Raw genomic sequence first — 23,086 nt, forward strand, 5'->3', positions numbered from 1 at the left:
TTATTAATGGAAATTTCTCTTTAGTTTTGACAATTTATTGTGTCTGATTGACTATCTAGAATAATAAATCTATTAAGAAGTAATTATAAAGCTTGCATAAAAAAATGTACTATTTAAATCTTTTCTTGTTTTGTCTAGTACAGTAATTTAGATTTAAATTTTCACTTACAAAGCTACTCTATAACTAGAAAAGTCCACCGAGGGAGGGGACATTGGGCTTTTTATTTTATAAAATCAGTCTCCAAAGTTTTACAGTAACGTTTTCTTATTGGTTGACTTAACAACTTTTGGAGCTTTCATTGACTTTTGATTGGTTGGTTCATTAAGTTGAGTGTCCAAACGTTTCAATATTAATTGTAATCTACAGAAGGGGTAATTTTGTTTAACATGAATTAATTGTCCATGCGTTTTATGCAGGGAGGGAGGGGACATTGGGCTGTTTATTACACTAGTTCCAAAAGTTTTAAAATAACGTTTTCCTATTCCTTGGCATTATGATTGGTTGGTTCATTAAGTTTAATGTCCACACGTTTCAATGTGTGTGCGAATGGGGCGTTTGTCCATAATTAGGTATGGAGACCGCTCTTCTATGAGTACTACTAAAACCTAATTTTAATGCAATACACATAGACATTCTCATCGTCGGTTCGCTTGCTTAGAATGCTTAACCCTCTATTCCCACAAGTATAATACGAATTTGGTTGAGCTGGTGGAAGCTCAACAAAAGACCCACGCGAAGTATTATGTTGCTTTAACCTAAGAATAAATGGTTGGTTTTGATATTCGATCAGAATCATATAAGTATATTAAGGATTAAGGAGGGAAAACGTTTTTATAAAGTGTATTTATATCACAACTGCATAAGTTAAGTATTGAAATATTTACAGGATAAGTGTTAAAATTATAAGTAGAGTAGGACAGAAATATGCCCTAAGTCCCAAGCAGTGAATTGTGCTAAGTGTTAGAGTTCTAACATAAGGCCTGAGCTCAATTCATGCTAAGTACTAAGGGGCCTAAATTTAAACTACAATGCATGCCAAACAACTAAGTCATTACCTTTTAAAGCCAGAAAGAGAAGTTGATGGTAGGAGAGTTAGTAAATAACTGAATAAATTCAAGAGGTACATGCTATAACATTAGCTCTGGACCAGGATTTTAGTGTTTGTCTGTGCAATTAAATATCTGTGTGTTAATATGTGACGTAAATCAGGCATGGTTGTAGGCATACATATATGTACTGGTTGTTTATATGATTACATTAACTATAAACATAATATCTTTAATAAACATATACTATTAGCAAATCACATACAGATTACCATGAATAGGCTGTCGTTACCTGTATATGGTGTCATATAGGTAGAGACAGGCCTATGAATGCATAAATTGATACAAATAATGCCTTGGGCCTAGCTAAAGTAATTGTGTCTTGCCCCTGAGTGCTACTAGTTAATTGCAGGGCACGTGTCAATCAAAGGTTCATAATATGATCTATAAAGTGTTGATTTTATATCAAGCATAGATAGATAGTTGTGGATGCGAAGCATTTCTGTAAAAGTCTCATATGTACGTTCAAAGAATTTGAAAATTGAGGATCGCATCTCCATCAACCACAAATTCTAATCTACAGAAGGGTTAGTTTTGTGTATCATTATTTGGAATGTACGTCAATTTATTGGCCATTGTCTCATACCTTTAGATCCTTGCGTTTATGGCATATATGGCATAAAAATGTGTATGTAATATTCACGTGAATTATCACACACACATACACACACACACACACACACAAACACACACACACATATATATATATAGACTAAAATACGAATGCCGTTATGTGACTACACACACACAATAGAAAAATCATTAATTAAGATAATCGCAGACCTATAAATGGAGAACCTAACTGGTTCAGGGGTTAGCAAAATCTTTCACCTCGGAACCTATGTTGGGGGGGGGGGGGAGATGGGATAAAGTCAACTTTCCCAGGGAGTAAGGGAGGGGACAATGGATCGAAAATTCAATCTTTAGGAGTCTTTGACTTTGGGTACTGGCTTAAAGGGAATGTGCAAGAATTTAGCAGTTTCTGACTGAGTTTGGGTACTTGCGCAAGAAATGCCGCTACTCACTGTGTTAGTTTTGAATATATATAGTTTTGCAGACAGAAAGTAGTTTAAATATAAATACACGGCCCCCCTCCCATACTCTATTTCACTCCCTTCTCCCCCACCTCCTTTTTTAAAGTAGACGAGAAAGGGAAATGGAGAAGGGAGGTGGAGAAATAAACAGGATAAAAAGGGGCAGGAAGGCGTGTGGGTCATATTCTTGCCCAACCAGCTAGCAGTTACCCTACACGCCTGCCTGCTCCTTTTTTCCGTGTTCACATCACTTGCCCCCAAATATCTTTTCTCTTTCCCTCTTTCCAGGGAGATTTTTCTAGTAATTAATTACAGAATGGTTATGTCAGTCTGTAGTACTGTTCATCTAATTTTCAAATGATTGCTTTTTTCTTGGAACTTTTTCTTAGTTTATGGTTTTCTAGATTTATTTAACAATCACTTTACAATTTCCACCAAATTTTCTGGATTATTCTGGATTTCATGGCCTTTCTTCAAAAACTCTTAAATTGAATTAATTGCCCATTGTCCCCTCCCTTACTCCCTGCAACTTTCCACTTTTAATTTAAATTTTAACATTAAAAAATTGAAAGGAGATTTTTCTTTGGAGGGTAGTATAAACCTTCCCTTGACCTATAAGAAGCTTCAATGTAAAGGATAACCATATCGGTTCAGTGGTTAGCGAGTTATTTTTCTGACATATACAAACAGAGAAACATTCTGCTACTTTTATATAAAGATAAATATTTTATTTCTACTTAAATAAACACAATATATATTTATGAGTTGAAATTTATATTTTCTCTGCTAAATAAAATTTGATAAGCATGTGCCAAAATTTTCAAAATAGTCAAGGATGTCCAGGGGGTGAGGGGCTAAAGGATGCCCCCCCCCCAAAAAAAAAAATAATTTTTTGGGGGAGGAAATTTTGTTGCGTGAAGTTTTACCATCCTTTGTCTGACATCAATTACCTCACTTATTGAGGTTTTGTAGTCACCCTGAAATAAAAAGCTTGGCCGTCCTTAGTTGTGTTAGATAAGTTTAAAATAATCAAAATCTGCTGCGCACCAAGTCTTTATGCCATTTAGCCCTGTGGAAAATTAAAGTTTTATATCAATCTTTAATTAGTTAGTGTGTTGTCAAAAATTAAATGGTTAATTAACCAAAAATAGCCTAAAACCAAAAAAAAATTTATAACATAGAGGTAACTGTTTTAGTCCAGCCATTTTAGAGATAATTTGTTACAATAAAAACCTAATTCTATATCCATTTAGATTATTAGAGGGAGGGCATTAAAATAATTTAAAACGTCTCAAGACCTAGATATGAATATAATAGCATTAAACCATTCCGGGGCCTATGTTAAGCATCCTTAAAATTGAGAGCTTAATTGGTTCAGTGGTAATCGAGATCTTGGCGGACATACAAAAAACCTTACAACTTTTGTATCATTAAAGTGGTATTGTCCAGAGAGAGGGGACAATTGGCTATTTATTACACTTGTCCCCAAAGTTTTATAATAATGTTTTCTTATTCGTTGGCTTAACAATTTTGGGAGCTTTAGTTATTTCTAATTTGTTGATTCATTAAGTTGAGTGTTCCTACGTTTCAACCACTAATTTTAATCTACAGAAGTTGTAAAATTTGTGATTAATCTTTGGGGAGTACATCAATCTATCGGCCATTGTCCTATCCCTTTAGATTCCTGGGTATTGTCCTAATTGGGGGAATATTAATTAATTCCCCATTGATCTATTCTTGTATCTTTGTTTAAAACCAGGGAGGAACCTAGTAATAGTGTCTAACTTTTTATCTTTGTGACGTAACAAAAATCGAAGGATGAGAGGGGAGGTGGGAAAGGAAACCCCTAAAAAAGAGATGGATTTTTGTTACGCCACAAAGATAAAAAGTTAGACACTATTACTAGGTCCCCAGGGAGTTGGGGGACATTGGACTTCAAAAAAACTTGTTCCCCAAAGTGTAAACGCGATCTCTCATTCATTGCATTAAAAACTTTTGACTTTGTAAATCTTCATTGAGATAAAAATATACAAGAAATTGGTGTCCAACTTTTCTACCAATAGTTTTAATCTACAAAATATTGTTTGCCATCATTTGGGTTGTTTATTAATGTATTGTCCAATGTCTTATCCCTTAAGAATCCTGAATAAGACCCTAATCTCTTCCACGCACTTAAATACTCAATGTTTATAAAAAGAAGTATTCTATTATTTAAAAGTAACAGAATGTTTATGTGTATGTCTGCTTGTAGCTCAAGATCTCTCTAACCGCTAGACCGAACTACTTTCATTATTAGGATTTAATTTTCGAGATGCCTTACTTATAATATTGTACCTTGTTGTCCTAGGAGTCATTTTTATAAAAATCAGATGAACAGGATAATTATATCATACAAAAGTTGTTGCCAAAAAAGTTAAAAAATCAGCATGATTTAAATGGACATTACGGACTTTCTGGTAACGATTATGGAGTTGCTACGCTGCCTAAATCGTACCCAACTGTTATTGGAATCATCATGCAAAGTTTGAAATCGATAAAGCTATCCGTTATGGACCGGCCCTAATTATAGAAAAGCTTCGCTATTAAAAAGCGGCTATTAGATGTTTTATACTTGTTTTAAAAACTTTGGCTGTCAACTATAAAAGCGTAGTACCAGGAAAGAGGGGATAAGACAACGAATAAAATTTTTTTTTATTAATTATTATATTTGAAATCATGCCTTTTGTAGGTCACAATTTAGATTGGGTTGATGTTAAAAACAAATTTATTGCCATTTCCCTCTCCCTCCGATTGTAGTACACACTATATACTTGCTTTCCTCTCATATTAAATATGCCCATACAAAAGACAAATCTTACTTGACTAATCATTTGTAATTTCTTATTACATTGACGGATTTCTGGAACAGGCTCAGTTTTTATGATTTCTTTTAGTATTCGTGAATATTGTCTGTAATACGATGCTATACATGATTTTTCAGTACGGCTGAGAACTGGTTATAATCCATATTAATCGGTTTCGAAGCCATACTGGAATAAAAATTATTGGTTATATTTTTCTGTTATTGATTGTTCTATTGTAACTCTAATATCCAACCATTTGTCCTTTACTCCTTACCCTATTCACCCCCCCCCCTCAAAATTTCCCCACTTTATTATTTACACTTCTTATAATCCTTACATGGTTCTCCCCTTTTTATGCCTTTCTAATACAAATTCCCCTTAGGGTAAACTTTTAGGGATTTTATTTTGGCGGATTTTTATTTTGTAGATTTAAAAAACATTTCTTTTGATTACATTTTTGTATAACAAAATACCAAATCTTATTTAAATTTTTATGAATCTACAAAACAATTTTATTATTACGCCACCCCAAAACCATATATTCCCAACCGGGGGGTGGTTGAGTAATGTTTGGGTATATGAACACACTAAAACAGACTAAGGATAAATTCAAAACAAATCAGTGTCTTATAAATAAGTGAGTTTTCAGTGAAAAATGATAAATTTAAGGTTTCTAGTAGTCCTTTGCTGTCTACAGGCGGCATTTGGAATTAATCCCAAGATTTCCTTCATTAGTGGACCTGAAATTGTTAAGGATATTGGTAAGTTTTAGGCTATTTTAGATAATTTTATTGATTTTAAAGAATATAATCTATGACAGTTAGTATTAGGTAAAGTTTTGGGATGTTATGTTTTGCCCACGTCACAAATCAAATTTAAAGCCTTAGGTTTTTTAAAGGGAGGGAGGGGACATTGGACTATAATTTATAATGATTCTCCCAATGTTTTACTAACACTTTTTCTCATTCGTTGGCAGAAAACTTTAGATATTACTATATATGAAATATTAATTGGTAGATTAAATTATTTATCTAATCTTTTAAACCGAGAATTTTAATCTATTGAAGGGGCAATTTTGTTTATCAACAAAAGTAATGCATATTGATTTATAGTCAATTGCCCTTCCCTTTAAGATACATTGGATTTTTTAAAGTTGATTTTCTGACTTAAGAATAACTTAGATATCGAATTTACCGCTGAATTTTATTTTTAATAGTATTTCCCCTTTAAACTATAAAAACTTTACCTTTTTGAAAACCCTAGGTTTTTCTAAATATCATGTTTTTTGAAAAAGAAACAGTAAAATTATATTAAACAAGGATGACAGCATCCATAAATGCGAAGCTCACCAAATCAGAGTGACGAACAAAAACGCTTATATATTACAGATTGCTTCGTAAGGGTCACTTACCTAGTCGTCACAGAAATCGATATCTAATCAAGAATATGTTAAAAATAAACAAATGGGCTTCCTGGAAATGATTACAGAGTTGTCATGCCTTCTAAATCTGCTACAGGAATAATCATGCCAAATAAGGATCAAATTTATAGCATTGAAAGATTGTTTATTAAAAAAAACTTTTATAAGAGTTCAACTTTAAAGTTAATTAAAATTTTGAAAATATTTCAAACAGAAAACAGTTTACCTATTGGGTATTAATGTTCAAACTTAATTTTTCCTTTTAAGTTATGCTTCAATTTATAAATTTTGTTTTGGAAGGAAAGGATCTTTGGACAGTAAATGATACTAGTCCCCAAGGTGTTCTAAAAACGTTATATCATACATTTGCTTATAGACGTTGGGCACTTTGCACCTAAACAAGGGCGTCCAAGCTTTTTTTTTATTTATAACATGTATTTTTATGTTTAGAACTGTTTTAAGCTGGTGGAACTATATACATAGTCTTGATTTTGGATGGTGGTAAAAAATCTTGATAGTAGAAGTAAAAAAGCGCGCGAAGCGCGCCGAAATTTTTTTAAGGGATATTTTTTTTGGTGGGGTTATTTACCCCCCCCCCTCATAAATTGTTTGGTGGGGGTAAATATCCCCTCCTAAATGGTTGGGATGTCGTAGCACCCCCAAGGTAGGGATGATTTTTATTTAGGGGGGGAGGTAATCTCCCCTTTAACCCCCCCCCCCTCGTCCTATCACCTAAATTATCATAATCTTTAGAAGGCACAATTTTGTTTATCATATTTGGGACTCGACATCAATTAATGGTCTATTGTCTTATCCCTGAAGACCCCTCTGTAAAAAGAGAACTATAGAGAAGGTTTGTTTGGCAGATGAAAAATAAAAATACTTAGTTCTATATTTTTAAAGATTCACTAGCTGCTACGCCTCTAGAGGCCTCTTGGGACACTTGAGATGTGGGTGGTTGGAGAAAGTTGATTTTTTTTTAAATTTTAGTTTTAAAAAGAAAAGTGAAAAATCTTCTTTTTTGAGGGGTTATTTTCTTCTATCTTACCAACAACCAAAATAGTTATAAATTGTTCCAGGACCTATGAAAAGCTACTTTGGAAAGGAAAACCATATTGGTTCAGTCGTCAGCAAAATCCTTCGAGTTATACAGACAGATAGACTAAAACAACAGCTTGTTACTTTTATAAAAAGGATAAATAAACGTGTAAGTTACAGTAATTTTGCTAACATATTAAGACGTTCAGAAGGACGTACAGAGTAGCTTCGCTCCTAACAAGCTGGCTACGCCACAAACAATGGCATTAACCCTGTCTACTCGTAGTTGAAAAGTAATAACAAAGTTTGTTTAAAGAGTTTCTTGTCTATAATTCAATGGAAAAATAGAATAAAAACTTTTAAAATCAAATTTCAAATAAATTTAACGCTTAAGTTTGGTTCAGAGTGTGCATTCAATTACGTGTAGTATTTTATTTCCCATAATATAAAGTAACTAGCGGCTTCGCCCCTAGCCTCTAGGGGCTTTGCCCCAAGAGATAATTTTAAAAAAAATGTAGTACATGTGGTGGTTCTTCATCTTCATCATATGCATTATCAAAAAAAAAAAAATTAGGATCCTCATCATCATCATATTATTATAATTATACATCATCAAAAAAAAAAGAAGAAAAAAAAAAGAAAATGAGGGGGAAATTTTCTTTTTTTTTATCAAGCTACTTTGTATTATAGATAATACAGATAAAAAGTAGTAATTTTTTTCTGTCTGAAGCTTAAGGTCTCAGAAATTGCTAATCCGTTTGAGTTGTACTTGCTTAGAATCGTAAATATATTAGGGTTGGTTTTAGACTATTTTCTTCAACTTTCCTGTTTTCCCCTATGAGCTAGGGATAAAGGAACTGGTTATCCAAAAAATAACTTTACAATAAGGATGACAACATTCATAGAATTTAAGCTAACATCCACCAAAAAATACACCATAAAACAAGCATGACAACATCCATAAAAGCAAAGGTCATCAAATTAGACGAAAACGAACAAATGACAAACATAAAGTGAAAAGAACATATAGTTATTTAGAAACAGACTGGACAGAAATCATCATGCAAATTATGAAAATGATAGGACAATTCTAACATGTCTGAATTAACGACCCAAGCTATTTTATTATGGAAGGACATATGGACTAAATTTAATTTTAGAAAAGCTTCACTTTTAATAAATAATAGAAGGTGCTGATTTGTGCTGTGATAATAATTTTTTTGTTGTTGATTTTTTCATAATTTTGATAAATGTTGGGAAGTGAATACACATTTTAGTTTTGTGTTTCTTTCATTCTATAATAATTCTGGGAGGGAGGGGACATTGGACTGTAAATTACACTGTTATCAAAACATTCTCTAATTCGTTGGCCTAAAAGGTTTATGGATTTTTATCAAATCTTGAATGTTATAAACAAACTAGCATTATAAAACCTTTTTTCAGTACTGCTTCGAAACCATTTAATATCCGCTGGAATTAGAATCAGTTCTCAGACATACTGAAATATCATGTATGGCATCGTATTTTATACAATTTTCGACAAATATAAAAAAATCGTAAATTAATACCAGCCTCTCTGGCTAACAAAACTGGTATTCATCTTATAATTTAAAATTTTATTATCCACGAAAAACTGTCTATAATACGATGCGAAAAAAAACCATTTAACCATAAATTTTACTATACAAAAAGTGTTTTTTTTTCCAGAATTGTGGGTTTGCATAAATTTATTGTTCATTTTCATTTTATTCCTGATAATAATTCAGAGATTATAAGGATATAGAAACAACATGTCAGAGAAAAATCTTGAATTCAGAGGTTTGCAATAAATGCGCGAAGCATACACAAAAAAATACGCAACCCTAAAAGATCAGAGAAACAATGGATGATTAGCATTAATCAAATTACCCATTTAGAAGATCAAAACTAATGGTTTAAAAGTTTAGACACTTTCAGTTTGATCTAACAATTCCAGATTTAATAGAAGTTTTGAAACAACCGAATTCGAGAACATGGTTAAAAAGTTTGGGTACTCGTATAATTTACAGTCCAATGTCCCCTCCCTCTCTAACATTTTCTGCATTCGCTTTAGAAAATCGTTTAAATGATTCTATTTCTTATTTTTCTGTGTATCGACGTCTGCAAAGTTAAACTCGTTGTAAAGCAAAAGAAAATGTCATTTACAGTTTGTATAAAGAATTTAAACATGAAAAAACTTTTGACAAAACAAAAAAAAACAAGGAAGACAACATCCATACAAGCGAAGCTCAATAAATCCAAGATCCAGAAAAATCCGTTTAGATTCTTGAATTACATGATGAGTAGACATACTTACATTTTAAGACTTGATTATAAGGTGTTTCACTCTTAACATAATGCCTTATCACTCTAGAAATAGAAAATAGATAAATAAGATAATTGTGTGGAATAAAAATTGTGGTCAAAATGCTAAAAAATCATTTTGTTTTAAATAGACTTTATGGTATTAATTATAGAATACATAGCTGTAACAGGAATCATCATACAAATTTTAAAATCGATAGGACAACTCTAATGTGCCTAAATTAACATTTGTAACAAAAAGTCGCACGTATGTATAGACAGACCAATTATAATTATTGAAAATTCAGTTCTCCTTTTAAAAGTAGCTTCAAATAGCAGCTTCAAATGGGTGGTTTCTGAAGGGACAAGACAATGGCCGATAAATAAATGTACATTCCAAATGTTAATATTCAATATGACTCCTCCTTCTGTAGATTACAATTAGTGGTTGAAACGTTTGGACATTCTTAATAAAGCAACCAATAAAATTTCATTGAAAGTCCCCAAAGTTATTAAGTAAGCGAATAAGAAAGAATTATTATTAAAACTTTGAGGACTAGTGTAATAAACAGCCCATTGTCCCCTCTCTCTTTTTTCTCTCTGGGTATTTGGAATCTTATAGAGTAGCTTTGGTACTAAAGCTATTCATTCTAAGTTTTCTTTTACAATTGAATTTAAACCAATTTTCCATTGTCCTCGAGTTAAGGAAAATCTACAACATAAAGCTTAAAACACGTACAGCGTAGCTATAGACATGTTGTGTGTTTGGTCTGTCTGTTTGTCTTTGAGGAAAAACAGACAATTAAACTTTTCGGTTGTCCTTCTTTTGTTCTTTAAAAAATGTAGAATGTTTACCAATTTTTCTTTCTAATGATGTTTTAATGGTGGGTTAGGTTCAATTTTAATTTTAGTCTAAAGAGTCCTTTATGGTTGGGTTAATTTTTCTAGTGTCGAGTCCTCTTATAGGGCTAAAGTGACCCTTCCCCCTAACAGTTTTACACTGTTCCTGATGCAATTGTAAAAAAACCCATATCAGTCCATGGGTTAGCATGATAATACGTTGGAAAGAGACATACAGTCATCCTGTTTGTATTTTGTTTTTGTTGTTTAGGTGAATCAGTTCAGTTGGAGTGTAGAGTTGAAAATGGAAAGGAATATCCTATTAACTGGATCAAAATAAGGTACAAATCTATCTATCTGTCGGCCCATCTATCTATCTATCTATCTATCTATCTATCTATCTATCTATCTATCTATCTATCTATCTATCTATCTATCTATCTATCTATCTATCTATCTATCTATCTATCTATCTATCTATCTATCTATCTATCTATCTACCTATCTATCTATCTATCTATCTATCGATCTATCTATCGATCTATCTATCTATCTATCTATCTATCTATCTATCTATCTATCTATCTATCTATCTATCTATCTATCTATCTATCTATCTATCTATCTATCTATCTATCTATCTATCTATCTATCTATTTATTTATCTATATATCTATCTATCTATTTATCTATATATCTATCTATCTGTCTATCTATCTATCTATCTATCTATCTATCTATCTATCTATCTATCTATCTATCTATCTATCTATCTATCTATCTATCTATCTATCTATCTATCTATCTATCTATCTATCTATCTATCTATCTACCTATCTATCTATCTATCTATCTATCTATCGATCTATCTATCTATCTATCTATCTATCTATCTATCTATCTATCTATCTATCTATCTATCTATCTATCTATCTATCTATCTATCTATCTATCTATCTATCTATCTATCTATCTATCTATCTATCTATCTATCTATCTATCTATCTATCTATCTATCTATCTATCTATCTATCTATCTATCTATCTATCTATCTATCTATCTATCTATCTATCTATCTATCTATCTATCTATCTATCTATCTATCTATCTATCTATCTATCTATCTATCTATCTATCTATCTATCTATCTATCTATCTATCTATCTATCTATCTATCTATCTATCTATCTATCTATCTATCTATTTATTTATCTATATATCTATCTATCTATTTATCTATATATCTATCTATCTTTCTATCTATCTATCTATCTATCTATCTATCTATCTATCTATCTATCTATCTATCTATCTATCTATTTATCTATCTATCTATCTATCTATCTATCTATCTATCTATCTATCTATCTAATCTATCTATCTATCTATCTCTATATCTATCTATCTAGGGGAGACAGAGGACCAGACCAGGAGTACCTGCCCCTATCTCTATATCTATCTATCTAGGGGAGACAGAGGGCCAGACCAGGAGTACCTGCCCATATCTCTATATATATCTATCTAGGGGAGACAGAGGACCAGACCAGGAGTACCTGCCCATATCTCTATATCTGTCTATCTAGGGGAGACAGAGGACCAGACCAGGAGTACCTGCCCATATCTCTATATATATCTATCTAGGGGAGACAGAGGGCCAGACCAGGAGTACCTGCCCATATCTCTATATCTGTCTATCTAGGGGAGACAGAGGGCCAGACCAGGAGTACCTGCCCATATCTCTATATCTATCTATCTATCTAGGGGAGACAGAGGGCCAGACCAGGAGTACCTGCCCATATCTCTATATCTATCTATCTAGGGGAGAAAGAGGGCCAGACCAGGAGTACCTGCCCATATCTCTATATCTATCTATCTAGGGGAGACAGAGGACCAGACCAGGAGTACCTGCCCCTATCTCTATATCTATCTATCTAGGGGAGACAGAGGGCCAGACCAGGAGTACCTGCCCATATCTCTATATCTATCTATCTATCTAGGGGAGACAGAGGGCCAGACCAGGAGTACCTGCCCATATCTCTATATCTATCTATCTAGGGGAGACAGAGGGCCGGACCAGGAGTACCTGCCCATATCTCTATATCTATCTATCTAGGGGAGACAGAGGGCCAGACCAGGAGTACCTGCCCATATCTCTATATCTATCTATCTAGGGGAGACAGAGGGCCAGACCAGGAGTACCTGCCCATATCTCTATATCTATCTATCTAGGGGAGACAGAGGGCCAGACCAGGAGTACCTGCCCATATCTCTATATATATCTATCTAGGGGAGACAGAGGACCAGACCAGGAGTACCTGCCCCTATCTCTATATCTATCTATCTAGGGGAGACAGAGGGCCAAACCGGGAGTACCTGCCCATATCTATATATCTATCTATCTAGGGGAGACAGAGGACCAGACCAGGAGTACCTGCCCCTATCTACAGGCAAAACTCTGGCAGTCAGGGATGACAGGATCAAATTAGTGTAAGTATCCTTATAATAAAGTAACAGGATGTCTGTTTGTTTGTCTGTCTGTCTGTTTGTCTGTACCGAAGGATCTTGCTAACCGCTGAACCGATCGGATTTTCCTTAACAGGGTAGCTTCTAATAGGTCCCGGGAAGGTTTATAACTATTTTGGGGGAGGGTATCACCACCCTTCCAAGAGAAATAAAAAAAATCGAATTTTTTTTCGACGTAGAGACTTGAACGCAGTATAGAAATGTTAAGTATTATTTTGAAAAAAAAACATTTAAAGTGCCACTAGAGGCCTCTAGGGGCGTAGCCGCTAGTATTTATAAAATGTAAAGGGAGGGAGGTGATATTGGACTGTAAAAATTACACTTGTAATCAAAGTTCTTCAATTCGTTAGCTCAAAAACGTTGGTACTTTTATGAGTTTTATTAAATAGGTTTTGAACTTGTTTTGCCCGAATTTTCAACCAATATATTTAATGTTGAGGTAATTTTGTTGATAATCATTGGGGATGTACCAATATAAATTTATCGTCCATTGTGTTATCCCCTAAGTTTAATGAAATTGTAGCAAAACTAATATGAGTGCTTTTTTAAAAATCTTGAAAATTGGTTCAAATCTTTATTTTTATTAAAAGAAGGGGTAAATTAGTTTATTATCATTGTGGTAATCATTCAGTTCCTCATTAGTCTTACAATGTTTTTATTTTATAGATATGAAGCTTCTACGTCTTCTTACTCGCTCTCCATCACTGAGATAAAGGTAATAGTATGTTTAAACTTTTCAACCACTGATTTTAATGTTTTGTACTATGTGCACATCCATTTCTAGTCAATTGTCTTATCCCCAGGGAGTAAGGGGGCGTTGGGCTGTTCATTACACTAGTCCCCAAAGTTTTATAATAAAATTTCATTTTAAAAAAGTTATTCAGTGGCTCACCAACTTTGGGACTATAATTTAGTTTTGATTAGTTTGTTTATTGAGTCAAGTGTTTAAACGTTTCAACCACTGATTGTAATCAACAGAAGGGATAAATTTATGTATCATCATTGGGGATGTACAATTGACATCATTTATCGGCCATTGTCTTATCCCTTTAGATCCCTGCTTTAATAATCTCTTTTCAATGCAAAAAAAACTTTAAAAGGTGAATTTAAAAGAAAAATGGTTTTTGTTTACATCTTAGATACCTATGTAGGTAGATGAAGGGTTAGGTAGCTTTTAAGGGCCGATTCTGTTGGTTTGGAGACTAGTAGTACCCTCCCCAAAAATAGCCATAAACCTTCACATTACCTTCGAGAAGCTACACTGTAAAGCAGAACCATATCGGTTCAGCGGTTAGCGATATACTTCGTTACAGAAAGACAAACAGACACACAGAAAGAGATCCTCTTACTTCTTGATAAAGATGAGAATTTGTCTAATTCTATGCTATAATTTTCTATGTTTGATTTTAAACTATGGGTGGGTACTATACTGGTAGTAGGATGGGGGCTTTACATAAGAATAATAAGAAAACATTCTTATATAAGGTTCTTTTTTTCTATAAAAGTAATATAACATAAATTTAGGAAGGTGGGGATAATATAATCAAAGAAAAGAAATACTTTTGCTTTTTTTGTACAAATTAAGCAGGGAGGGAGGGGACTGTAGACTCTAAACTTTAATAGTAATCAAAGTTAAATAATTATGTTCTCATGTTCAATTCTTCAAAACTTTATTTAGATTCATTTTGTTGCTTGAAAACAGCAGTTTTTAAACTACCAACCCATAATTTTAATCTACAAACGGGGTTACTTTGTGTATCATAATCGGGAATGTACTGTACATTGTACATAGATTTTTATCATCCATTGTCTAATCCCTTGAGATCCCTGTATCTTTAGAGGCTTAAACTTTTCTAGCCCCAAGAATAGATTTATTAATTATATAAAGATGTTTCTCTGGAAATAAGTATACTTTTTACATTTATTATTTACCAGCTAGAAGGTTTGCCCTGAGATTTAGTTATGAAAATCAAAATAATTAGATTCGTGGAGGGGTAGGGGTGGGGGAGAGAAACTACTCCCTCTAAAATAAAAAAATAGATAATGAACTTCTTTGGACCAGTAAGAAGCTTCAATGACAAAAAGAAACCCAAATAGTTCAAACCATTGCATTGATCTAAAGGTAAAGGAATTATACGATAAATCTGTAAATCCCCAAAAATGAAAAACAAAATTACAAAATAAATTTTAACCTACCAATCTAATTTTAATAACAGTATCAAAAAAATTGTAAGCTAACGAGTGAGATTGCATGTTTTTAAAAGCGAAGCTTTTCTATATTTAGGGTCGGTCAGTCCGTCCCTCAGTCTGTCCGTCCGTCAGTCCGTAACGGATTGCTTTTTTTCGTTAATTTAGGCATGTTAGAATTGTCCTATCGATTTCAAACTTTGCATGGTGATTCCTGTAGTAGTTAGGTACGATTTAGAAAGCGTAGCAACCCTATAATCGTTACCAGAATGTCCGTACGTCCATTTTAATCATGTTGATTTTTTAACAAAAATTTTTTTTGTGATAAAATCATCCGATTGATCTGATTTTTAAATTACTGATTCCTGTTACAATAAGGTACAATATTTTGAGCGAAGCATCTCTATAATCAAGTCCTAAAAATGTCAGTATGTCCTTACACAGAATTCTGTAGTTAAGAAGTTTTTCAGCAAATTTACGAATAATTTTGTCAAAATTTATATATTCATATTTTGTATATTCAGCTCCGGCACTCTACAAGAGTTAATGTTCGTCTGTCATACTGTTTCAGAGCTTCGCTTTTATGGATGTTGTCATCCTTGCTAAAACTAGGAGTATCAGCATAATTTAAAGACTAATGACCCCTCCCTTCCTGTTTATTATCTAAATATTATTCATTCAGACTTATGGAAGGATGGACAAATAGACAGAAGGACTTAAAGACGGACAGACAGACAGACAGTCAAACTGACATTGTAACACTATTCTCTGTTATCAAACTACTAGTTGCTCCTGGCCTCTAGGGGATAGCAATAGTAAAATAGCCTAAAACCATTCTATGACAAATATAAAGCTTTCTTAAAGAAACAACCACTTTGGGTCAGCAATTTCCGAGATTTTTATGTTCAGAAAAATCCTAACTACTATATATTATTAAGGCGGAGTAGGACAGAAAAATAGCCTAAAACCATGACAAGACAAATATAAAGCTTACAACTACTTCGTGTCGGCAATTTCCGAGATCTTTATGTTCAGAAAAATCCTTAATTATAGGTATATATTATTGGATAATGTTTAATTCTTTAGTCTCAGAGATTAATGAATTAAAGTTAAAGGAAAACTATTCAACTTTTGTAATGATTCTTGGTTTAATCCCACGAACTTACGATTGGACCAGTAACCGCCCACCCCCCTTTTCAGAGAAAGTGGGGACAATGGGCTGTTTATTACACTAGTCCTCAAAGTTGTATAATAACGTTTTCTTTTTGGTTCATTAAGTTGAGTGTCTTAACGTTTCAACCACTAATTTAAATCTACAGAAGTTGTTATTTAGTTTATCATCATTGGGAATTTACATCAATTTATCGGTCAATGTCTTATCCCTTTAGATTCCCGACCCCTCTCCCCTTATTTTCAACTTTTAAACCTCCCCAGCGTTTTATGAATACGTTCCTTTATTCGTTGGCTTACAACTTGTGGAGCTTATGTGAAATCTTAAAAGGATAGTAAAACTAGGAGTGTCCAAACTTTTCCACCAATAATTTTAATTTACAGGTTTCTTTAATTAATCGTCCATTGTCTTATCCCTTAGATGATTTTCCATTTTTTTTGCAAATACCTTTTAAACAATTACGTAACCTTTATACAAATATTGTGAAATTACTTCCACCGAAAAACCATTAAAATTTAGTCGGTTACACATGTTCAATTTTTCTTTTGTCGTAATATACAGAGGAGTGAAGTCGCCACTAAATAATAGCTGCGGCTGAGGTAGCTGTGTTTAGTGCCCTAGGAAAGTGGGTATAGATGTCACAGCTTTTGGCCTACCTATTCTATTGACGTCATAATAGAGGGAAAGAGAAAGGGAAGGGGGAAAGAAACCCCCTAGAAAAGAGATGGGGTATAGGGTATTTCCTAACGTCAACAGAATAGGTAGGCCAAAAGCAATGACATCTATCCCCATTTTGCTAGGGCAATATAGACAGCTAAATGGCTCAGTGGGCAGGGGCTGTTGGTGACTAAGGTTGAGTGATGCCGAGTCCGGATAATTATAAAATTCTTAATCAGTAGCCATGCGGTAACTATGACACACCTCTGCAGACAAATTGATATAATTCCAAGGTTAACTCTCTCATTAATACCTACTAAAATTACAAATAGGAATCTTAAAAAAAACAGGGATCTAAAGGGATAAAACAATGGCTGATAAATTGATTTACATCCCCAATGATGATACACAAAATTAACCCTTCTGTTTATTAAAATAAATGGTTAATACGTTTGAACACCCAACTTTATTGACAAACCAATGAAAGTCCCCAAAGTTGTCAACACAATTATTATAGGACTTTGGGGATTAGTGTAATAAACAGACCATTGTCCCCTCTCTCTCTGGATAAAAAGGATGACAACATCCATAAGTAGCGAAGCACTCAAAGTCATGGATGGAATACGGACAAGGACATTTAGAGAGCATTTGTTAAAATCAAGAATCATCAAATATACATTCATATTTTGTTGTATGACTGACAGACGGACAAACAAAGTAAACTACATAAGGATACTCATTATTATATTGAATCTTCACAAAAAATCAGCTGTCTATCTTGAATAATAGCTGAAATGATCACTTTTCCTCCATAGTGTTACGGACTGGTGGACGGAAGGAATGACATAGTGAATTATAAATTAGCTTCGCTATTAAAAAAGGTTGACAACATCCACAAAAACCAAACAATTTAATCTACAGAAGTTGGGCTGTACATTATGGATTGTCCATTGTCTTATCCCTTTAGATCATTGTGAATATTTTGGAGAAAGAAAGGGTCTTAGATTAGACAAATGTTCAAATATTCAGGAATCTAAAGGGACATGACAAAATGTCGACAAATTGATGTACATCCCCAATGATGGTCCACAAAATTACCGTTCATCTATTATAAAATTAGTGGTTAAGACATTTGAACACTCAACTTAATGATCCAACCAATCAAAATTAACTAGAGTCCTAAAAGTTGTTAAGCTATCGAATAAGAAAACTTTGGGAACGAGTGTAATAAACAGCCCATTGTCCCCAATGTTAAATGATGGATGTACAGAAAATTGTATTCTGGTGTTGGTCATCTCTATAGAATTATGACTTTAATCAAAATATAAGTCTTTCTATTTTCATAAATTAAGACAAATAACTTTTTGGGAAAAGCTTAAAAGGAACGTTCAATTTATGGGAAGAAATTGTTATTTATTGCATCGCATTATAGACAACTTTAAGTGGATTTTGAAATGATAGATTATATGATTAAAATAATTTTTGTTGCCCTCGTTGGCGTGAAGGCCTGGGCTAACAAAACTGGTATTAATTTTAAGATTTTTATTATAATATTCGTGGAAAATTGTCTGTAATTCGATGCTGTACATGATTTTTCAGTATGGCTGAAGACTGGTTCTAATCTAACGGATATTAATCGATTTCGAAGCTATACTGGAATAGTTATTTCTCGTATCGTATTATAAACGGCTTTCCGCGGATATAGAATGTACAATTATAAGATTAAAACTCGTTTTTTTAGCCCCGTGGTGCCGAAGGCACCGGCTAAAAAAACAAGTTAAAAAGTAACATGCCTAAAATGGACGTACGGACATACTGGTAACGATTATAGAGTTGCTACGCTTTCTAAATCGTACCTAGCTACTACAGAAATCACCATGCAAAGTTTGAAATTGATATGCCTAAATTAACGAATAAAAGCTAACTATCTCGGACGGACGGACGGACCGACCCTAATTATAGAAAAGCTTCGCTTTTAAAAACATTTGTTGCTAGGCTTTCAATATTGAACCGTATTACTACATGAATCATCATACAAGATTTAACGATAAATTGACAGTTAGAGCCATCCGTTATGGACTCACGTAATAAACGGATGGTCGACCATATTGTAAATTTAAAAATGCTTCGCTTTGCAAAATTGGTTAAAATTTATGTGATAAAAGATGCATTATATATAATATCATAGCAAAAATAAGAAAGAATGGAAAAATTGGCAGGGACTAAGAAAGGTATTCAGAAAAATATTTCAACCTTACTTTTATTATTCCCTGGGTTTTACAATATATTGATGTACATTATAGTTATTTGTAATATAGTTTGGACATAGCTAGTTTGTATAGCAACTAGCGGCTAGCCTCTAGGGGCTTTGTCCCAAGAGGTAATTTTAAAAAAGTTTAAAATAGTATTTCTGGGGCTGCCATTTATTTGGAAATAGTTTCCCAAGAAAACTATTTTTGGGGGAAGGGTTGGGGATGTCCCTCCTCCCCCAAGAAAATAGCATAAAACCACCACAGGACTATTAGGTATATACCCTGAAGAGTAAAATCCAAACGGTTCAGTGGTTACCGAGATTTTAAGGGGCAGACGGACGGACGGACGGACAGACATCATTCTACTTTGTATTATAGATTTGTATTTTAGTATTCAAAAAAAGTTTGAGCCAACAAATGTGAGAACGTCTCTCATTATATAACAGTAACTGGATGTCTCTCTGTCTCTCTAAACTGATGTATTTCTTTACCCGCTGAACAGATATGGTTCTCCTTTACAATGTAGCTTCTCATAGGCCCAGGAAAGGTTTATAACGAGTTGGGGAGGATACCCCCCGCTCCTAATGAATCTTTTTGTTATTCAAAACTAAAATTGAGTATTGGGGTTCAACTCTCCTAACTAACTTAAGTGACCCTAGAGGCTTCTAGGGACATAACCGCTAGTTTACAAGAATTTGTATCCCTCTCTTAGTGAATTATGTGTACACATACACAGGGCTCTTAAGGGATAAGACAATGGCCGATAAATTGATGTACATCCCCAATGAATTTACACAAAATTAACCATTCTATAGATTACAAATAGTGGTTGAAAAATTTGATCAATCAACTTAATTATCACCAATCAAAATTCAAAAAAAGTCCCCAAACATTGTTAAGACAACGAATAAGAAACTTTATTATAAAACTTTGGGGACTAGTGTAATGAACAGCCCAATGTCCCCTCCCTTTCTCTCTCTGAGCAGAGTGTTAGAATGACAAATTACACCTGGAAATTTTCATCAAAATTATTACCCCCCTCCACCCACCCCACTCTTCAGAAATTCTTTTTTCTTTTCTTTTCTTTTTTAAAAGCAAAGCTTTTCTACAATTAGTTTCAGTCTGGTATAACGAATAGATCTTATTGTTGATTTAGCAGTGTTAGAAGCGTCCAATCGATTTCAAACTTTTTTGTAGCTATTTTGATACCATTTTACATGGTATAACTATCCTATAAGCTTGATTCTTTGGATGATAAATCCTAGTAGGATTAGACACAATGTATAGAAATATATTATGTTGTTTTATGGTTGATTATGAAATTCTTAAGAATCCTTATATAAAAGTTACAGGATGTTTGTCTGTGTGTACACAAGGATCTCCCGAACTGATATAGTTCTCCATTACAGTGAAGCTTCTCATAGGTCCAGGGAGGGTTTATAATTATTTTGGGGGAGGATACTACCGCCCTCTCTAGAGAAATGCTGGTTTCAATTAATTGCACTTTTTAGGGAAGCTTTGTTTATATCATTACATACGAATGATATATTAGGGTATAGGATACTACCGCCCTCTCTAGAGAAATGCTGGTTTCAATTAATTGCACTTTTTAGGGAAGCTTTGGGATTGTTTATATCATTACATACGAATGATATATAATGGTATAGGTTTATTCAACCAATTTTAACATAATTCAATATTCTCCCGAACTGATATAGTTCTCCATTACAGTGAAGCTTCTCATAGGTCCAGGGAGGGTTTATAATTATTTTGGGGGAGGATACTACCGCCCTCTCTAGAGAAATGCTGGTTTCAATTAATTGCACTTTTTAGGGAAGCTTTGTTTATATCATTACATACGAATGATATATTAGGGTATAGGATACTACCGCCCTCTCTAGAGAAATGCTGGTTTCAATTAATTGCACTTTTTAGGGAAGCTTTGGGATTGTTTATATCATTACATACGAATGATATATAATGGTATAGGTTTATTCAACCAATTTTAACATAATTCAATATCATCTTTTCGTGGAATACGGAATGTGTCATATGTGACGTCATAAAAATACGTCTAAATTAATCTCTTTTTAGGGATTTCCTTTCCCACTTCTTCTATCATCCTTCCTTTTTATGACGTCACCCATGACACTTTCCATACCTCCGTGTTATGACCGTTTGCGGTCTTGTTTGTTTTAAAAAATAAGCTCACATGCAGAGTAGAGTACATTCATGCCGCAAGGAGGAAGGGGACTGTTAATTACACTAGTCCCCAAAGTTTTATAAAAAAACGTTTTCTTATTCGTTGTCTTGACATTTTTGGGGCTTTTATTTAATTTTGATTGATTTATTATTAATTTTAGTGGCCTAATGTTTTAACTACTAATTCAACCCTACAAAGAATGTAACTTTGGGTATCATCATTTGGAATGTACATCAATTTATCGACCATTGTCTTATCACTCTAGATCCCTGGATTCATGTAGAAGTTTAATCATTTTAAACATTATCTTAAGATGTGGTAGAGAAAAAAAGTTTTTAATAAAACAAAGCTTCTCAATAAATCATAGGATATGTGACGTCATACTTATTTGACGTTTTATTAAAAAACGAATGGATACAAGGACCTTGTATTTTGTAGCTTAAGATTTCATAAGCCTGAACTTTTTAAGCTGTTCTCCTGTTTAAGGAAGCCTCACATAGGTTATTTTATTTATAGATTTTTTGGTCAAATATTGTCGCATATAATTTTTTGATAAAACGCCAAAGACACAGGCCGGCCTATGGAAATCTTGAAATCTATGGAAAGGTCTACATTTTCAAAGTCTTTTATAAGTTTAAAAGTTGTGAGACCCCTTGAAAACCTTTTAAAAAGCCAGTAACTTTTTTGTCATGGAACCTTAAACTTTTAAATATGTATTAAAAAATATCTTTTTCTGTGAGGCTGTCTTCCCCGGCCCAAGACCTAGTTTCCCTAGATGCCTCTAGGGGCGTAGCCGCTGGTTATAAAAAAAAATACATAATCATCTTTTGCCAGATGAAAATTGAACACAGACAGATTCCAACATTTCCTTTTTTTCATGGAAAAGATTTAATAGAACCAGTTCTAAGCCATACAAAAAAATCATGTATAGCAACGTATTACAGACAATTTTCCACGAAAACTAACAATAAAAATCATGAGATGAGACCGGGCCTTTGGTCGCTCGGGGCTAACAATTCTGGTTTTGATATTTCATTTTAGTATCCGTGGAAATCTGTCTATAATACATGCGATAATTAACTATCATCATTCTCTAATTTGATAAGGATTGCAACATCCATAATTGCAAAGCTCTAAAATCAGACTATTGGACAAACAAACTTTAAAAACTAACATATCAATTTCTATTTATTTTCTAGTTTAGCTTATCTTTGATATATGATATATGCTGAGATGATATTATATTTATTAAGATTAATTAGACATACTCACACTTTATTTAATACTATAGGCTACGCCCCTAGAGGCCTCTAGGGACATTTGAGAGAATTGGGGGTGGGGAAAGTCGACCCTTCATTTTTAATTTCATTTTTAATTTTAGTTTTAAAATGGGATATGTAATTTCTTTTTTTTTGAGGGGGGGGGGTGTCATTTTTTCTAGGGATGATTTCTCTTTTGAGGGTGGAGGTACCCTTCTCCAAAATATTT

At 33.4% G+C, this 23,086-nt stretch overlaps 1 protein-coding gene across 1 annotated transcript in view; it reads left to right on the plus strand.

The window, feature by feature from the left end:
* The first annotated feature begins 5,551 nt into the window (after positions 1 to 5,551).
* Positions 5,552 to 23,086, plus strand: part of LOC145305233 (lachesin-like) — a 29,353-nt gene continuing 11,818 nt past the window's right edge. The window contains exons 1-4 of the mRNA XM_080146827.1: positions 5,552 to 5,745; positions 10,876 to 10,945; positions 13,009 to 13,092; positions 13,795 to 13,843. Of these exons, the coding sequence (XP_080002953.1) occupies positions 5,640 to 5,745; positions 10,876 to 10,945; positions 13,009 to 13,092; positions 13,795 to 13,843 (309 nt within the window). The 5' untranslated portion in view covers positions 5,552 to 5,639. The remainder of the gene's footprint in view (positions 5,746 to 10,875; positions 10,946 to 13,008; positions 13,093 to 13,794; positions 13,844 to 23,086) is intronic.

The sequence above is a fragment of the Acartia tonsa genome, chromosome 14 (assembly GCF_053477335.1).
Source record: "Acartia tonsa isolate MP-2025a chromosome 14, ASM5347733v1, whole genome shotgun sequence".
In the NCBI taxonomy this organism is placed as follows: Eukaryota; Metazoa; Arthropoda; class Copepoda; order Calanoida; family Acartiidae; genus Acartia; species Acartia tonsa.